Raw genomic sequence first — 16,628 nt, 5'->3', positions numbered from 1 at the left:
CACTCGTTCATACAAGTTAAGAGTCATCGAGTCATACAACATGGCCACAGGCCCTTCGGCCAACTCGTCCTTGCCGACTAAGGTTTAGTTTATTGTCACATGTACCGAGGTACAATGAAAAGCTTTGTTGGGTGCTAACACCAGTCAATGAAAAACTATACATGGTTTACAATCAAGGCCGTCCGTCCACTGTGTACAGTGGAGTAGAGATTTAAAAGTGTGGAGCAATTGTAATGCAGAATTGTAGATCTACTTCTGTGACCAGCACACAAAGGCTCGCCTGGCTTGGGCGCCTCCTTGGGTAGTTGCTCCATCTACACCAGTCCCACCTGCCCGTCTTTGGCCCATTATCCCTCTAAACCTTTTCTTTCCGTGTACCTGTCCAAATGTCTTTTAAATGTTGTTAGAGTACCCCGCCTACTTGCTCAACTACTTCCTCTATCTGAAGAAGGGTCTCGACCTGAAACGTCACCCAATTCCTTCTCTCCAGATGACAATAGACAATAGACAATAGACAATAGGTGCAGATGCTGCCTGTCCCGCTGAGTTACCCCAGCATTTGTGTGTATCTCCTCTGGCTGCTCGATCCATACACCCACCACCCTGTGTGTGATAAATGACAGGTTTAAAAGAATGAATCTACGGTTCTGTGTTATTCCCACTTTCTCATCCATTTCCTTACACAGTGAGGACAATTTACAGAGGCAGATTAACCTTACAAACCTGTGCATCTTTGGGTTGATGAGAGAGGGAACTACAGGGAGAACGTGGCAAACTCCACACAGACAGCACCCGAGGTCAGGATCGAACCCGTGGCTCAGCATCTCCGGTCCCTCGCCGTCGCTATGGCGACCGCAGCCGCCGGCCATCTCCCGGCCGGGGCCGGGCGGCGCATGCGCTCCCACCGCGCGCGCTGCCCGCTGGGAATTGTAGTCGCCGGCGCCAAGGCGACCGCAGCCGCCCGCCATCTCCCGGCCGGCCCGCCCGGCTGGGCAGCGCATGCGCTCCCTCCGCGCGCGCGCTGCCCGCTGGGAGTTGTAGTCGGGCTTAGTGCCCGGCGGCGGTTGGACTACAGCTCCCGGGCGGGCGAGGCGGAGCGGAGCCCGGCTGCCCGTTCACCGCGACATGGCGGCGGCTCCGGAGGCCCGAGCGCTCCCCTACCCACCGTCGACAGGGTGATGAAAGGTACTGCAGCCGGCGTGAGCACCCACACCCCACCCCCCCCCCACTACCCTCCTCTACACGCCCCCGCGTACAACTCACCACCCCCACCCTCACCCTCACCTACACCTCCATCAGACCCATCACATCACTATCACCCCCTCAACCCCACTCTCCCTCAACACCCCCTCCCTCAACCCCCCCTCCTCAACCCCCCCTCCCTCAACCCCCCCCCTCCCTCAACACCCCCCCCTCCCTCAACACCCCCCCTCCCTCAACCCCCCCTCCCTCAACCCCCCCTCCCTCAACCCCCCCTCCCTCAACCCCCCCCCTCCCTCAACCCCCCCCTCCCTCAACCCCCCCTCCCTCAACCCCCCCTCCCTTCAACCCCCCTCCCTCAACCCCCCCTCCCTCAACCCCCCCTCCCTCAAACCCCCCCTCCCTCAACCCCCCCCCCTCCCCTCAACCCCCTCTCCCTCAACCCCCCCCTCCCCTCAACCCCCTCTCCCTCAACCCCCCCCCTCCCTCAACCCCACCTCCCGCAACACCCCCCTCCCTCAACCCCCCCTCCCCAACCCCACTCTCCCTCAACCCCCACTCTCCCTCAACACCCCCCTCCCTCAACCCCCTCCTCCCTCAACCCCACTCTCCCTCAACACCCCCCTCCCTCAACCCCCCCCTCCCTCAACCCCACTCTCACTCAACCCCCCCCCTCCCTCAACCCCCCCCTCCCTCAACACCCCCCCTCCCTCAACCCCCCCCCTCCTCAACACCCCCCCTCCCTCAACACCCCCCCTCCCTCAACACCCCCCTCCCTCAACACCCCCCCCCTCCCTCAACCCCCCTCTCCCTCAACACCCCCCCTCCCTCAACACCCCCCTCCCTCAACCCCCCCCTCCCTCAACCCCACTCTCCCTCAACACCCCCTCTCCCTCAACCCCACTCTCCTCAACACCCCCCCTCCCTCAACACCCCCCCCTCCCTCAACACCCCCCCCTCCCTCAACACCCCCCCTCCCTCAACACCCCCCCTCCCTCAACCCCCCCCCCTCCCTCAACCCCCCCCTCCCTCAACACCCCCCCTCCCTCAACCCCCTCTCCCTCAACACCCCCCTCCCTCAACCCCCCCTCCCTCAACCCCCTCTCACTCAACCCCCCCTCCCTCAACCCCCCCCTCCCTCAACCCCCCCTCCCTCAACCCCCTCTCCCTCAACCCCCCCCTCCCTCAACCCCCCCTCCCTCAACCCCCTCTCACTCAACCCCCCCCTCCCTCAACACCCCCCCCTCCCTCAAGCCCCTCTCCCTCAACCCCCCCTCCCTCAACCCCTCTCCCCTCAACACCCCCCTCCCTCAACACCCCCCTCCCTCAACCCCCCCTCCCTCAACCCCACTCTCCCTCAACACCCCCCCTCCCTCAACCCCACTCTCCCTCAACACCCCCCTCTCCCTCAACCCCACTCTCCCTCAACACCCCCCTCCCTCAACACCCCCCCTCCCTCAACCTCACTCTCCTCAACACCCCCCCTCCCTCAACACCCCCCCTCCCTCAACACCCCCCCTCCCTCAACCCCCTCTCCCTCAACACCCCCCCTCCCTCAACCTCACTCTCCCTCAACACCCTCCCTCCCTCAACACCCCCCCTCCCTCAACACCCCCCCCTCCCTCAACCCCCCCTCCCTCAACCCCCCCCTCCCTCAACACCCCCCCCTCCCTCAACCCCCCCCCCCCTCCCTCAACCCCCCCTCCCTCAACCCCCTCTCACTCAACCCCCCCCTCCCTCAACCCCCCCCTCCCTCAACCCCCCCCCCTCCCCTCAACCCCCTCCACTCAACCCCCCCCTCCCTCAACCCCCCCCTCCCTCAACCCCCCCCTCCCTCAACCCCCCCCCTCCCTCAACCCCCCCTCCCTCAACCCCCCCCTCCCTCAACCCCCCCTCCCTCAACCCCCTCACACTCAACCCCCCCCCTCCCTCAACCCCCCCCCTCCCTCAACCCCCCCCACCCACACCCCCCCCACCCTCAACCCCCCCCCTCCCTCAACCCCCACTCACTCAACCCCCCCCCACCCCAACACCCCCCCTCCCATCAACACCCCCCCTCCCTCAACCCCACTCTCCCTCAACACCCCCACTCCCCTCAACCCCACTCTCCTCAACACCCCCCTCACCTCAACCCCCCCCTCCCTCAACCCCCTCTCACTCAACCCCCCCCTCCCTCAACCCCCCCCTCCCTCAACCCCACTCTCCCTCAACCCCCACTCTCCCTCAACCCCCACTCTCCCTCAACCCACTCTCCCTCAACCCCCACTCCCTCAACCCCACTCTCCCTCAACCCCCTCCTCCCTCAACACCCCCCCTCCCTCAACCCCACTCTCCCTCAACCCCACTCTCCTCAACCCCACTCTCCCTCAACCCCCCTCTCCCTCAACCCCACTCTCCCCTCAACCCCACTCTCCCTCAACACCCCCCTCCCTCAACCCCCCTCTCCCTCAACCCCCTCTCCCCCAACCACCTCTCCCTCAACCCACTCTCCCTCAACCCCACTCTCCCTCAACCCCCTCTCCTCAACCCCCACTCTCCCTCAACACCCCCCCTCCCTCAACCCACTCTCCCTCAACCCCCTCTCCCCAACCCCCTCTCCCTCAACCCCACTCTCCCTCAACCCCCACTCTCCATCAACCCCTCTCCCTCAACCCCCCCTCCCTCAACCCCCTCTCCCTCAACCCCCTCTCCCTCAAACCCCACTCTCCCTCAACCCCCTCTCCCTCAACCCCCTCTCCCTCAACCCCCTCTCCCTCAACCCCACTCTCCCTCAACCCCCTCTCCCTCAACCCCCTCTCCCTCAAACCCCACTCTCCCTCAACCCCCTCAACCCCCTCTCCCTCAACCCCCTCTCACTCAGCCCCCTCACCCTCAACCCCCTCTCACTCAACCCTCCTCCCTCAACCCCCCCTCCCTCCCTCAACCTCCCCTCCCTCCCTCAACCTCCCCCTCCCTCAACCCCCCCCCTCTCCCTTATCCTCAGTCATCTCTCACTCATCCTGTCACCTCTCACATCCTCAGTCACCTCATTCCCTCAGCAACTTCCCCCCCGGTAAACTCTCCTTAACACCTACCCTCAGCCATCTCCCCTCAACAAAAAATACCCCCTACCCAAATACTCAGCTCAACCTTCCCTCTCACACACCCACAGCCACCTGCTCCCAAACACACCCTCAGCTCACCCTCCCCCTCGACCACCTCCCCTCCACACCCTCATCGCCACATCCCTCCCCAGCAACCACTCCCCTCAAATCTCCTTCTTGCAACCCCTCACACAACCCCCTGTGTGAGTCCTCACCCCACCCTGCATCACTCACCCCAGTTAACTCCTTCCATACTAAACCACCCCACCTCATCAGACCCACTCCATAACCCCCCACCTACATCATTCCACTACCACTCTTCCTTATCTAGATCATCTCTTACAACCATTACTCTACATCATCTTATACTCCCATCACCTTCTCGCATCCTCCCCTTTTTTCACACAATCCTCTCTACATCAGCTCTTACAACCACGTGCTACAAACCTCTCCAATATGTTGCCCCCTTATAACCCTTCCACTTGACATCACCCACTCCCCCTCCTTCACCTCTAGATCAACCTCCTGTTCAACCCTACCCATTCTCCCACTCTCCATCCCTTCCAATTTCCTCCCTCAGTTTCCTCTTCCACTCTCCTTGTCCTCATTTCCTCATTCTTTATCAATTTGCAGAGAAATACAGATTAGAGGCAGAGTTGTGTACCCAAAGTATTTTATAGAATCTCACTGCACATAAATAAGCTATTCACAATTCATTTCATTTCCCACTGGCTCTTTTTCCAGACTGCTTCCGGCTTGGTCAGATCCGTTCTTATCTTCCTTATTTATTCCTATAGTTCTGGGCATTGTATCATCTGCCCTTTTTGACCTCTGGGCAATGGTCCTGATACCAATTCCAGAAGATATTATTGAATGTAGCCTTCTGGTCTTACAAGAACACACCCATTCACCGCTGCAAGTGCCTTGTATACTTTTGTGCGCACATACAGTGCCCTCCATAATGTTTGGCACAAAGACCCATCATTTATTTATTTGCCTTTTGTATTCCACCATTTCAGATTTGTAATGGAAAAAAATCGCATGTGGTTAAAGTGCACATTGTCAGATTTTAACAAAGGCCATTTTTATACATTTTGGTTTCACCATGTAGAAATTACAGCAGTGTTTATACATAGTCCCCCCATTTCAGGGCACCATAATGTTTGGGACACAGCAATGTCATGTAAATGCAAGTAGTCATGTTTAGTATTTTGTTGCATATCCTTTGCATGCAATGACTGCTTGAAGTCTGTGATTCATGGACATCACCGGTTGCTGGGTGCCTTCTCTGGTGATGCTCTGCCAGGCCTGTATTGCAGCCATCTTCAGCTTATGCTTGTTTTGGGGGCTAGTCTCCTTCAGTTTTCTCTTCAGCATACAAAAAGGCATGCTCAATTGGGTTCAGATCGGGTGATTGACTTGGCCACTCAGGAATTGACCATTTTTTAGCTTTGAAAAACTCCTTTGTTGCTTCAGCAGTATGTTTGGGATCATTGTCTTGCTGTAGAATGAACCGCCAGCCAATGAGTTTTGAGGCATTTATTTGAATTTGAGCAGATTGGATGTGCCTGTACACTTCAGAATTCATTATGCTACTACTATCAGCAGTTAGAAACATAGAAAATAGGTGCAGGAGGAGGCCATTTGGCCCTTCGAGCCAGCACCAGCATTCATTGTAATCATGGCTGATCATCCACAATCGGTAACCTGTGCCTGTCTCTCCCCACATCCCTTGATTCCACTAGCCCCTAGAGCTCTATCTAACTCTCTTTTAAATACATCCAGTGAATTGGCAGAGAATTCCACAACTCTCTGGGTGAAAAAGTTTTTTCTCACCTCAGTTTTAAATGGTCTCCCCTTTATTGGACTGTGGCTGAGAATTCTTAGTTGTACCATCAATGAAGATAAGTGAGCCAGTACCTTCAGCAGCCATACATGCCCAGGCCATAACACCCCCACCATTGTGTTCACAGATGAGATGGTATGCTTTGGATCTTGGGCTGTTCCTTCTCTCCTCCATACTTTGCTCTTGCCATCACTCTGATATAAGTTAAACTTCGTCTCATTTGTCCACAAGACCTTTAGAACTGTGGTTGCTCTTTTAAGTACTTATTGGCAAACTGTACACTGGCCATTCTATTTTTGTGGCTAACTAGTGGTTTGCATCTTGTAGTGTAGCCTCTGTATTTCTGTTCATGAAGTCTTCTGCGGACAGTGGTCATTGACACTCCTGAGCAATTACAAACACCTGTGAAGCCACGTGTCGCAAACATTATGGTGCCCTGAAATGGGGCGAACTATGTATAAACATAGCTGTAATTTCTACATGTTGAAACCAAAATGTATAAAAATGGCCTTTATTAAAATCCGACAATGTGCACTTTAACCGCATGTGATTTTTTTTTTTCTATTACAAATCTCAATTTGTGGAGTACAGAGGCAAATAAATAAATGATGGGTCTTAGTCCCAAACATTACGGAGTGCACTGTACATTTCACACTCCCTTTAGTCCTGGAGCATATATTATTGTTGACAGGATGGTGCAGTGGCAGTCCTTCCAAACACTCATGGAAGTCCCAGAGCCACAATAAAAACCACACTGTTATTGAGAACTTTTTCTGTTAATATTTCAAACCATTATGTTCATCAAACAGCCTGTAATAAATCTTTGATAGACACAATGCACTGGAGTAACTCAGCGGGTCAGGCAGCATCACTGAAGAACATAGATAGGTTATGTTTCGGGTTGGGACCCTTCTAATTATTATTATCCTGTAATAAATCTTTATGGGTTTCCATGTACTCAAACATTTCCATCAGAATGGCAACTCATTTAGTTAAATGATTGAGATCTCTAGACTTGTTCTGTAAATAGTTTATCTCTCTTCCTGTATTGAACTGAGAATTAGACATCATCATATCATATCATATATATACAGCCGGAAACAGGCCTTTTCGGCCCACCAAGTCCGTGCCGCCCAGCGATCCCCGCACATTAACACTATCCTACACCCACTAGGGACAATTTTTACATTTACCCAGCCAATTAACCTACATACCTGTACGTACATGTTCAACTTTCAAATTCTCTGTAGCAAATCTAAGACACGGATTATAGCCACCCCTATTCCTTCTGAGCTGGGCTAGATGACTTTTCTCTGTGAGTCGGCTGAAGCTTTAAGTTGCCACCCCTCTGCCTACTGTATCTTGTTCTGTCATGCTACCCTTCCTCCTTTACAATTATAATGGCATCCATCTCCTTGAAGATAGACGCAATAGGGAACCTGGCTATTTGAACCAAGCCTGACAGGACTCAACCCCACTGCCTTCAGTGAGGCAAGAATGGCAGTAGAAAGCCAGCTTAAAGAATAGAGTGGCATAAGTCAGGAGACCAGGTACCAGTTTTTCCTGGTGGTGAAGGGAGTTGGCACCTCAGATGACCTGATGTGGGCACAGCACACAGATGGAATTATGAAGACGGTGCTCCAGCATTCAAAGATCAAGACCTCAGACCCAGCCAGTGAGCTGATGGACTCTTGGGCAACAGTGATCCCTCCCCTCCTGCAGACTATTAATCCATTGATTTGATTATCCTGGCAATGTCAGCTTCCCCTCCAGGCTGATATCCTCTAAGCCAAGTCTCTATCTGAACACTGGGAGGGTCACGAACACAGGAAAATTGGAGCAGGTGTAGACCAGGGGACCCTCATGGCTGATCTCCACTGACCACAACTCATATGTTAGTTCCCCATATCCCTCAATTCCTCGATCTTTCAAGCATTTATCTATCTCCTCCTTACATATATCTGATGATGCGGCCTCCACCACTCTGAGAATTGTCTTTTTCCACTGCTACTTATTCTGTTTACATCATTTCTAACTGCTTTTTCTGCCTTGTTCCTTTCCCTCCTAATATTCTTCTTGGGTTTTTATCCCTGGGCCAAGTTTTATTTAAACCGTCTTGAAAAGTGTGGGAGTGGAGGCCAATTCACTGGATGTATTCAAGAGAGAATTAGATATGGCTCTTAGGGCTAACGGAATCAAGGGATATGGGGAGAAAGCAGGAACAGGGTTCTGATTCTGGATGATCAGCTATGATCGTATTGAGTGGCGGTGCTGGCTCAAAGGGCCAAATGGCCTCCTGCACCTATTTTCTATGTTTCTAAACCCCACTATTGAGGTATATAACCTATTAAACCTGTTTATTGAATTGAATTGAATAAATTTTATTAACCAAGTATGTATACACATTCAAGGAATTTGCCTTGGTGCTTTGCTCGCAAGGATAACAACACGATATACAGTAGATAATTAAAAATAAAACATTATAATTTAAACGTGAAGAATAAAATAAAATACCGTATCATACCGTACCCGAGGATAAAATATCCGTATCATCTCCCCAGTCATGCAGTCATTTATTCTATCTTCCTATTTCTGTGCTTATTAACACGTACAACGTATTAACACGTAATCTTGAGATTGAGATACAAGGAACTGCAGATGCTAGATTACAAACAAAAGATACAAAGTGCTGGAGTAACTCAGCAGATCTCTGGAGAACTTAATAGGTGACATTTCGAGTCAGGACCCTTCCTGATCCAAAACATTAGCCATCCATGTTCTCCAGAGATGCTGCCTGACCCGCTGAGTTACTCCAGCACTTTGCGTTTGTAATCTTGAGATTAATGCCATTGAGGTACATCTTTTTAACTTCTTTCATCATTCCTTAAAACCTGCATGGAGGTGTTATGGCAATCCCATCATCTTCTGCCAATTTGTCAGAGTTGTATTGTTCCTCTTGTCCCTTCTCACTGTTGCCTCGAGTGAACTCCTCTTGTTCAGCAGCCTCCACATTGAAAGGATCGTTCATTCTGAACAACGCTGTGTTCAAACTAAACCTGCCCTCGAAGATCACTTTTAGTTTTTAATTCTTTTTCGTCGTCCTAAAATTATCCCTCACGTGAGGGTTTATTTCAGGGAAGGAACAGAAACATTTATATAGGAAAAAAACTGCAGATGCTGGTTCAAATTGAAGGTAGACACAAAATGCTGGAGTAACTCAGCGGGTCAGGCAGCATCTCGGGAGAGAAGGAATGGGTGACGTTTCGGGTCGAGTTACTCCAGCATTTTGTGCCTACCTTCGAACAGAAACATTTGACTGTGTTCGATCCTTTTCCATAACCATTTGCTTTATTCTTTGTCTACACTTCAGCACAGTACTGAGGGAGCACTGCACTAGGATTAGTATTGAATTAAAGCACTGTTGAAAGTGTGCTGCTGAGAAAGTGCTGATATGAGAAATGTTGCCTTTCAGATGGATGCAAAAGCAAGGTCCTGTCTGCTCTCCACAGAGGAGCCCACTTCACACAAGACGAAAAGTAGTGTAGACCTCATCAGTATTGTGTCTAGCATTGAACTCCTCTAGTCAAAATCACTATCTGGTTATTATTACATTGTTTCGTGGGAGCATGCATGATCGGCAACTGTATTTCCTACATTACATCGTCTACATTCTAAAGTCACTGGATACCATAAGTGTAGGAGCAGAATTAGACCATTCGGCCCATCAAGTCTACTCCGCCATTCAATCATGGCTGATCTGTCTCTCCCACCTAACCCCATTCTCCTGCCTTCTCCCCAAAAACCCCTGACACCCTGTGAGGTTTATCGTGAGGTGTTATGACAATCCTGGGAAATTGACTGAATCTTTTAATAAATGCAAAACTGTCTGTCTGCTCGGTTACTCGGGCTGGTGTGTAGCGTAGCGTGATGTCTTACTGTGGACTGGTCAAGGTCTGTTGTAACTCTCTTCCAGCTGTTCCCTTACCACCAGTTCGCCGCTTGACCTTGCAGGATATTTACTTTGACGGCAAACCCAGGTTCGATATCCTCAAAGCACATTTCATTAAAGAAGGGCGGCTGGAGGAAGAGGCTGCCATCAAGATCATAGAAGATGGAGCTGCTGTCTTTCGCAAAGAGAGGACTCTGATTGAGGTGGACGCACCTGTCACAGGTCTGCAACATCAACCGCTAGCTAATGGTTTACCATTCCCGCTCCTCGTCCCACGGCCCGGCCCACCTCACCACCCTCGCTTTGCCAACTCTTGCCTCAAGGCAGGTGGGTTGGCAAAGTCAGAGGACAGAGGTAGTGACTGCAGCACTCACCCACACCTCACTTCTTCTGCCCTCCCTCCTTGCCAGCTAGCGTGTTTTGCTGCTCCTGCCTCCTCACCTGTCACACTGCATCTCATCAGCCACCCACCTGGCCACCCCACTCCCACCCTCGCCCAACACCCCTCCCTCTCGCCATCATTCCACCCAGCCTGCCCCATCCATTTCCCCATCATTCCACCCAGCCTGCCACCTCACACCTGGTGTCTGTAGGCTTACCACCCAATTTCCCTGGCACCGCGCATTCTCTTTAGCACACAGCCCTCCCTAGCACAAACCCTCAGGTCCGCACTGCACTCCCTGCCACCTTAATCCTGCAGCAACCCATTCTCCATTGGCCATCTAGCTTCTCAGTTGCATACACAGCAACCCCCCCCCTCATCCTTTTCTTCCTTCTCCCAGACACAATTTCTCCACTCCTCTCCTTAGAAAACGGAGGTTGAGCGTCGCCCCGATCAGCCTTGTGGTTTGTGCGCTCAGGAGAGCAAACTCTCACTTGACTTCTCTCTCTTCTCTTCAGTTTGTGGTGACATCCATGGTCAGTTCTTTGACTTGATGAAGCTGTTTGAAATTGGTGGAGCGCCCAGCAGCACACAGTATCTATTCCTCGGGGATTATGTGGATCGGGGCTATTTCAGCGTTGAGGTGAGACCTGGACCTGCAGTTTTGTTCATTCAGAGGGAATGGGAAGGTATTAACAATTCTTTTCAGAGACACAAACAGTCGTTCGCTGCTCTGCCTCTTCTGGGAGAGCTTTAAGTGTCACAAACATCCTGCATTGAGTCCGATGAAGGGTCTCAACCTGAAACGTCACCTTCCATTTTCTCCGGAGATTCCAGCTGAGTTACTACAGTAATTTGTGTTTATCTTTGGTATAAATAAGCATTTGCAGCTCCCTTTTTTATTGCATTATGGTCTGTGTGCTTTTAATTGACCTGTGGCTAGACTCAATCTGTGACAGAGCAACGAAAAACTGTCATTAAACACCAAAACACCTAACGCTGACTGAAAGAAAAGCTTGATGCTAATTTTGGAGCAAACTTCAGATGTGGAGGCCAGTTCGTTGGATGCTTTCAAGAGAGAGCTGGATAGAGCTCTTAAGGATAGTGGAGTGAGGGGGTATGGGGAGAAGGCAGGAACGGGGTACTGATTGAGAGTGATCAGCCATGATCGCATTGAATGGCGGTGCTGGCTCGAAGGGCTGAATGGCCTACTCCTGCACCTATTGTCTATTGTCTATTGTCTATTGGACTTCACATAAGATGTTAACTTCTCTGCTCTGCTTCAGATTATGACTGAGCTTTTGTACATTTTGAATTCTGTATTTCTATTTCAAACTCCAAGCAGAACCTGCAGTCAGCAAGTTGGTTACATTTAGAGATCTCAGAATTAGCAAAGTTGCAGTTGGCGGAGATGAGTATTTCTAAATGACAGTAAGTGAGCGAGATTAATATCAGTAGAGATTAAATCAGTACCATATGTTGGTGGGGTGCCGGAAGGAACTGCAGACGCTGGTTTAAACCGAAGACAGACACAAAATGTTGGAGTAACTCAGCGGGACAGGCAGCATCTCTGGAGAGAAGGGATGGGTGACTTTTCGGGTCGAGACCCTTCTTCGGCCCGAAACGTCACCCATTCTTTTTCTCTAGAGTTGCTGCCTGTCCCGCCGAATTACTCCAGCATTTTGTGTCCATTGCTGGGGTGTAGGGTTGTGGAGTACTGATTGCTTGATTAACCTCGGTGGAGTTAATATTACGGGGTATTGAATGTAGGGCTTACCACTGAATGACAGTGCGATGGAACTGGAATTACTTCATTAACTTCTCACAAGGTTTCAGATATTGGATGTGAAAGTCGCCTAGACTTGTCTAAGAAATAATTCAAAGAACACAAGACTCAGCTAAAACTTTTAACTTTGACACCAAGGTGGGAGAAGACACAGAGACCTGAGGGTACCATTGTTCACTCAAGCACCTGCTTCTGTCCTCTCAACGAATACCCCGAATACAGGCAATATTTACACAGCACAAAAAGCACATCCAGTAATTTTCCACAGTTACATGACATCATCTAGTCTTAGCAATAACATAGTAGAATTCCCATAGTATAGTTCTTTTAATTGTTAGGGAGTCAAAACAGGAGTAAAGAGGGGTTGCATAGCTAAGATGATTAGAGAGGCACCATTGTGCGATAAGGAGGCACCATAGCATCTAGTTCAGAACATTGGAATGTCCAGTCCTCAACAAACCCTAACAAAAACAACCTCTAAACCTTGGGAAGCAACTTATTTTCTGCAGGTGTCTGGTACCGTGAAGGCCAACTTCCCACGGGAGCGTATACAGTATAATAGCACATTCAGATTAAAATGTCTGCCATAGTTAGCACAAAATGGTTTCCAAAGAATTAACTTTAACAGGATGGGAACATTCCAAAACGTTGTTTCTTAACAAAATGACTCCCATTAACGCATAAAAGGGTATGGTATCAGATTGAATGGTAACTTTAATAGGGAGATTGAAGAAATACTCGCATAGGAAATCTTTGCAGGTTCCTTACTCTGTTGATGTTAATGTAACTTATCCCTCACTCGTTGAAGTTAATATAATTCTATCACTAACCACTGTAATCAGCAGTTACTATCTTTACTAATGCAATGGCAGTTCAATCCTACTGTCATTCAGTTACTCCCCTCCCGAGGCACCTGATGTATTTCTGCTGATATGAGCTCTCTCACACTGTCACTCAGTGACCCATTTTCCCCACTTCTCTTTACTACCACTTCTGTGGTAGTTCTCTCCCACTGTTCCTCTGTTACCTCTCTGCCCATTGCCCAATAGACAATAGGTGCAGGAATAGGCCATTCGGCCCTTCGAGCCAGCACCGCAATTCAATTCCAGTATAAACTGGAATTTAGAAGGATGAGAGGGAATCTTATCGAAACGTATAAGATTATTAAGGGGTTGGACACGTTAGAGGCAGGAAACATGTTCCCAAAGTCGGGGGAGTCCAGAACCAGGGGCCACAGTTTAAGAATAAGGGGTAGGCCATTTAGAACGGAGATGAGGAAAAACTTTTTCAGTCAGAGAGTTGTAAATCTGTGGAATTCACTGCCTCAGAAGGCAGTGGAGGCCAAGTCTCTGAATGCATTCAAGAGAGAGCTAGATAGAGCTCTTAAGGATAGCAGAGTCAGGGGGTATGGGGAGAAGGCAGGAACGGGGTACTGATTGAGAATGATCAGAAATGATCACATTGAATGGCGGTGCTGGCTCGAATGGCTGAATGGCCTACTCCTGCACCTATTGTCTATTGTCTACCAGACCCATTTGCCAGCATTTGACCCACATTTAACCCACATCTCTCCCACAGCGCGGCGCTCCCTCACTGAATGGCCAACGCTGATCATGCACAATCAGTACCCTATTCCTGCCCTCTTCCCGTACCCCCTGACTCTGCTATCATTAAGAGCTCTATCTAACTGTGTTGCTGATTATAATATTGAGATTACAGCCTTCAGTAAGCCCTACATTCAATACCTTGTATTACTACACAGAGGTCAATCAAGCTTTCTCACCTAATCTCCAGAATCCTACTTCCCAGCAACATGTGGTGGTTTTATCTCTACTGATGTTAATACAGCTCCAGCACATTGTCGCTGTTTCACTAACTAGGTTGATCCATTTCCCTGGTTGCTCTTCCCTGCCACCCTTGAAACATTCCACGTTCGCTGATATATTCACCTACTCCTGCCTGGTTCTTTATCAGTGATTTCTCTTGTAGTGTGTGCTGCTTCTCTGGGTGCTGAAGATTCACCATTCCGGCACGTTGTTCCTGCTCCGGGGGAACCATGAGTGCAGACACCTCACTGAGTACTTCACATTCAAACAAGAGTGTGAGTATACTTCATCCGCCGACTGGAAACGTACCCAGCCAGAGCTCGTCCCCAGCCTGGATATCCAGCGATTAGTTTGGGACGCCGCTCCATTTGTCCAGGGCAAGAAAGAAAATAAGCTGACGAGAGTGGATGTGGCCATGGGCCGCGTACATGACTCGCCCTGTCTCTGTCCCAGAGTTACAACGTGTGACTGGTGCCTGGGACTTTGCAGCTCTTCTTACACGTAACCCTATATTGCACCGTCATCTCCTCTGGGGCAAGCTGCACACTAGCTGGGTGGGAAAACTCTAGTTACAGTCATTGAATCCTCTCACTAACCCGGGCAGCGCAGCGGCAGAGTTGCTGCCTCACAGCGCCAGAGACCCGGGTTCCATCCTGACTACGGGTGCTTATTCACAAAATGCTGGAGTAACTCAGCAGGTCAGGCAGCATCTCGGGAGAGAAGGAATGGGTGACGTTTTGAAACGTCACCCATTCCTTCTCTCCCGAGATGCTGCCTGACCTGCTGAGTTACTCCAGCATTTTGTGAATAAATACCTTTTCTGACTACGGGTGCTGTCTGTATGGAGTTTTTCAACGTTCTCCACGTGACCTGCGTGGGTTTCCTCTGGGATATCTCCCGGGAATCCTGGATTTCTTTGGGATATCCAGTTTGCTTCCACACTCCAAAGATGTACAGGTTTGTAGGCTAATTGGCCCCGTATCTTTGTAAATTGTCCCTAGTGTTTGTAGGGTACTGACCGCTGGTCGACGTGTGTTTGGTGGGCCGAAGGCTATCTGTGTCTTATCTGCTCTGTATCTCGAAACCAAACTATACTAAACAAAGCTCTCACCCTTCATAATGACCCACCTTCACCATTTCCTCAGTGATCATCCTCTTCCCTTTATGGATCCCTCCCCTCCCCGCAAAATGATTCCTGCTGGAGTTGAACCCCTCTTTTCCCATACCCTGCCAGTAGAGAAGCTATACATTTAGCAGACCATGGATCTGGAGCTGTTGACATACACCATGGAACTGAAGCATTGTGCTGCAAGAACAGCATAACTGTGAGGTGCCACCATTCCGATCCTCAGCAAGTATTTTGTGCACGGGGGGATATGAAATACGTGCAGAATTATTCCCAGTCTCCGGTGACCTCTTGTCGGAATATGGTCATTTTCCTTCCGTATATTTAGTCTCTCCTGCAGTGAAGTCAGTGAGATCAAGAAATCTCTGCTGCTACACACAAAGACTTTACTTGTTGACAAAGGATTTTAATCCAGTGTTGAGGATGCTCATTATTCTACCACCCTCCCATTTGTGAAGGGCTTTCTTCTGTAAAATGAGAAGTTTCCTTTCAAAAATCGCAAACAGTGCCCAAAATATCCAAATAATATGTATTCTTCTGGGGCTGGATTGACAATGACTTCTTTTTATTTCATCAGCGGCTCTACCTGGGAAAATTCTAGGTATGAGGAAGATTCATTAAGGTGCCAAACTCATCTGGGTGTTTGTATGATGTCTCTGGAGCACTATGGCGTGGAGGCTGTCCGCGTGTCCAATGCTTCACCCAAACGCAGTGAGACATCAGTGACAGCAAGGGAGGGGAAGTGCAGAAGGGAAGCTAGAAGTTTAGTCAGTGATGGGGTGCTTGCTGAGCCATCGGTTTGTCAGAACTCCGGTTTATCTCTGGGTTGTGGGGATAATCCATGTGGTGTGTTAATATTCCTTATGTTGCTCCTGTTTGCAGGCAGAATCAAGTACTCAGACCAACTGTACAACGTGTGCATGAATGCGTTTGACTGCCTGCCTCTGGCTGCGCTCGTAAACCACCAGTTCCTCTGCTTGCACGGGGGCCTGTCGCCCGACATCCACAGTCTAGATGACATCAGGAGAGTAAGTACAGATGTTCATGGAGGTGTGGGACAGGATGTCCGGGAGAAGCAGGTTAGTGGCATCAGCGTGACCTGGTCACCAGCTCCATCCCACCGCAGGAGAAGCAAGTTCACTTCCTTGGTTTTCAACCACTTTTTTTGGTTTCTCGGTAAACCTGTGCCAAAGGCTGGGGTGGGACCTGGAGAGCTGGGAGATCACTTTGGGTGCAGAGTGAGAAGGGTGGAACGTGGGCTTGGAGAAGGTATGGAGATGGGACCGTGAGAGAATGGAGCAGGGCATGGAGCTAGAATGAGGGATGGGCAGGAGGGGCCTACAATGGGGTGGGGAGGAGTGTGCCATGCTGTAAGACCACCTGCACCCTCCTGCACACCTCCACACATGGGGAATCGTCCACCTTTGTCC

General features: G+C 50.5%; 2 protein-coding genes across 4 annotated transcripts in view; one reads left to right on the top strand and one right to left on the bottom strand.

Annotated features, from left to right (window-relative positions):
• LOC144610393 (PDZ and LIM domain protein 2-like) overlaps nt 1-1,001 on the bottom strand; it is a 13,031-nt gene extending 12,030 nt beyond the window's left edge. Inside the window, exon 1 of the mRNA XM_078429028.1 lies at nt 811-1,001. Within this exon, the coding sequence (XP_078285154.1) occupies nt 811-1,001 (191 nt within the window). The remainder of the gene's footprint in view (nt 1-810) is intronic.
• A 62-nt stretch (nt 1,002-1,063) lies between these two features.
• LOC144610446 (serine/threonine-protein phosphatase 2B catalytic subunit gamma isoform-like) overlaps nt 1,064-16,628 on the top strand; it is a 32,110-nt gene continuing 16,545 nt past the window's right edge. For 2 of the 3 annotated variants that reach the window (XM_078429121.1, XM_078429120.1), the window contains exons 1-5: nt 1,069-1,185; nt 10,103-10,300; nt 10,979-11,103; nt 14,236-14,347; nt 16,081-16,226. In XM_078429121.1, the coding sequence (XP_078285247.1) occupies nt 1,179-1,185; nt 10,103-10,300; nt 10,979-11,103; nt 14,236-14,347; nt 16,081-16,226 (588 nt within the window). In that variant the 5' untranslated portion in view covers nt 1,069-1,178. Of the gene's footprint in view, nt 1,186-10,102; nt 10,301-10,978; nt 11,104-14,235; nt 14,348-16,080; nt 16,227-16,628 lie in introns of all 3 variants that reach the window. The other variant, XM_078429123.1, reaches the window with a different exon arrangement.

This window comes from Rhinoraja longicauda, chromosome 36 (assembly GCF_053455715.1).
Source record: "Rhinoraja longicauda isolate Sanriku21f chromosome 36, sRhiLon1.1, whole genome shotgun sequence".
Classification (NCBI taxonomy): domain Eukaryota; kingdom Metazoa; phylum Chordata; class Chondrichthyes; order Rajiformes; family Arhynchobatidae; genus Rhinoraja; species Rhinoraja longicauda.
Note: the sequence above shows the minus strand (reverse complement) of the source record. Positions and strands in the feature narration are given on the sequence as shown.